The 2,832-nt window shown below is 39.8% G+C and overlaps 1 protein-coding gene across 1 annotated transcript; it reads right to left on the bottom strand.

Annotated features, from left to right (window-relative positions):
* Positions 1–503: 503 nt before the first annotated feature.
* LOC107016423 lies at positions 504–2,536 on the bottom strand. Its single transcript, XM_015216896.1, has 4 exons — positions 2,474–2,536; positions 1,623–2,392; positions 679–1,524; positions 504–603 (listed from the first exon to the last, which is right to left on the bottom strand). Exons 1-4 carry the CDS (start codon positions 2,534–2,536, stop codon positions 504–506), a joined length of 1,779 nt encoding a protein of 592 aa, XP_015072382.1.
* Between the last annotated feature and the right edge of the window lie 296 nt (positions 2,537–2,832).

The following is a 2,832-nucleotide window of genomic DNA, read 5'->3' as shown; positions in this document are numbered from 1 at the left end:
TCTATCAGATCCTTCCGCCTTTTTATTAATATGTCCGATTCAGGTATGTATTGCTGCACTTATTCTTTTAGAAAAGTTTTAAAATTCGGCATTCAATGTGAATGAGAGTTATTGTTCCTTTGCGAATGTTGTCATGTTTTACTAGTACTTTACTATTTCTTCCTTTTTCTTGAACTATACTTTGTTATGTTTTTTCTTGACCTGAATCTATCGAAAATAGTCTCTCTACCTAGAAAAGGTATACACACTATCCGAAACAGTCCCTCTACCTTCCAAGGTAGTGTTGATGTTCTCTCTGTTATGTTCACAAAGGATGGCTAAAAGCTGCGTTTAAGGCCTAAAAACAATACACAAAGAGTAACTTAAACTACCAGCATTCATGTCTTAAAAGTCACAGTTGAGAATATTAAAAAGCGCGTTCAATGGACAGTCTATCGGACACAAGTTTATAGCAAAAACAGTTTTTCCCATGGTTAATATTACAGGTTCAGTAAGCTAACAGCTCAAAATATTCTTTTGTTCAATCTGGAGCCATCAAATTCTTCTTCATGCCTCCGTCTACGATTACCACCGCCTTCTTGCTCTTTCACATTTTTCATTTGCCTCTCGCCATACTTCCTTCTTTCACCACCGTGAATCTCAGGTAATCTACCAGTATGTTTCGGCTCATCAAAGTACCTAACACCATCAGCCCTCTCCCGATCAGGTCCACGCCCTCTGTTATAATGAGACCTCGGATGCCCGTACTCCTGTACACCATCCACATCCCACCTATCACTCTGACGATGAGCACTATAAGATGGAGGGTCTCGCCTTTGAGGGGCTATTGCTTCTTCAGTAAAAGAAGTTCGTGAAGACGGCCTCGTTCTATCTTCCCTGTACATAACCAGAGACCTGTGCTGAGATAAATCTTGACGACCATTCAATTCTTCCGTCAATCTCCTCGGAGGAAGGGACCAAGTATGGGACCTAATAGGAGATTTTGACCTCATTCGAGGTAAACCGCTTCTCTGCATCGCTGTAAACTCTGTATCACCCTGAGCCAAATGACTATACTTAGACTGCTTGTGCCTATCAGCTGGAAAGTCTCTATTGAACTTCTCACCATGTCGAATACCAACATACGCAAAGCCATCTTTATCAGTGCATTTTCTTGGGCTGATATTCCTGGGAGCTCTACGAAGCCTTTGAGTGCCCATCATGGCAGCATCTTCTCTTCTGTTGGGGGACTGTCGACGTGCAGGTGGATGTCGTAATGAAGGCAAGTCATCATTTAATGGCTTCCTCCTCTTATTAGTACCAAAGGCATCAACATCATAGCCATTTGCAGATTCAAAAGCTGTACGTTTATGTCTAAAGGGATAATCAGCAACACCTCCAAACCTTTCAAAATCTGGCACAAAATACCGGCCACGGCCCCAGCCCCTCCCTCTTCCATGTATGAAGTCCCCCCTTGAGCTACCAAATGAACGGTCCTGAAACCTATCTCGCACAAATTTAGGACCATAACCATAGATTTCATCTCTGGAAAAAGCACAGTAATAAAAAGTCAAGAGTTGAGCAGCATTATTAAAAAAAAAAAAATTACAAATCAAACAACAATAAATTTAAAAAAAAGTCACCTATTCCTTCGTATATGGAGTTCCTCCTCCTCCATATACCTATACCTGAGATAAACAGGTGTTTCGGCATTTTGAAAAGATGAAAGGGCTATTGATGACATATCAGATCTTCCAATATACTCGTTATTAGTCTCGTTAGCATTCTTTACAGCTCCTCTGCTCCTAGCAGATGGTCCGATACGTAAGACATCCTTTTCACATCCCTCCTGCACATTTGCAATTAGGTCTTCTGCAATCGACTGCATCATAGGTTCTCGGATCTCACCATCTTCATATACATCGTCCTCTCTAACACTTCCCGCAAAAGAATAATGATCAGCAAATTCATAATCATAACCATAACATTCTTTAGCAGCAATATCAGACAGAGTAGATAAGTCCCCACCACTCACGTCTTGGATCGGTTCACATTTCATTGGTTTTATCTCAAGTAATCCCGTAGTTGACAATTCAATAGACTGCAGATCTACATTAGCCTCAAATGTTCCAGCTGGACGAACTGCAGTTCCAGCATTAGCTTGTACCGAGGTTTCTACAACAGGTTCCGACTCAACAGTTCTATGAGTAGGGGAAATCATGTTTCTATCCAATGCCCGATTTTTCAACAAACTTGAATTTGGACTAACACTGTTGGAGTCTCGTAAAGTACTACCAAGACTATGACGAAGCACATTTGCAGACTTGTATCGTAGTCTAGGATGTATTGATGAGATGGAACAGTTAAGTTCTTGCTCACTAGCTCCAATAACAGAAGCAGAACTAACAGGAGGCTGCAAATATATGATGAAATAGTGTTATTAAAAAACAAAGTAAGTATTACACAGTTAGCAAATAAGAAATCAGATTCAGACCTCCTTGTTCCCGGAAACTGGCCTGATTTTAGAATCAGCTAAACCTAAAGCTTTTCTTTTCATCTCGAGACGATTTTAGAATCAAGGCGTAGAATACAGCTGAAACACAAGATCACACTCCACTAGTAGCACCCTGAAACCAGATATGCCAAAATATCAGAACATCATTATTGGAGCATCAGAAGTCAATTAAAACAATAGTTAATAAATTAAGTCGGTAGTGTTTCATAGCCCTTGCTTATTTAGGAATCTGCATTAGCTATATCAGCAGATATTATTTATGTATTTCAGTTAGTTGAGGAGTCGTATTAGTTCTTTATAACTCTATTAATACCTTTCAGCCTTCATTAATAAATATT

This window comes from Solanum pennellii, chromosome 4, assembly GCF_001406875.1.
Source record: "Solanum pennellii chromosome 4, SPENNV200".
NCBI classification, from domain to species: Eukaryota; Viridiplantae; Streptophyta; class Magnoliopsida; order Solanales; family Solanaceae; genus Solanum; species Solanum pennellii.
The sequence above is the reverse complement of the archived record's forward strand: the minus strand, read 5'-3'. Positions and strand labels throughout refer to the sequence as shown.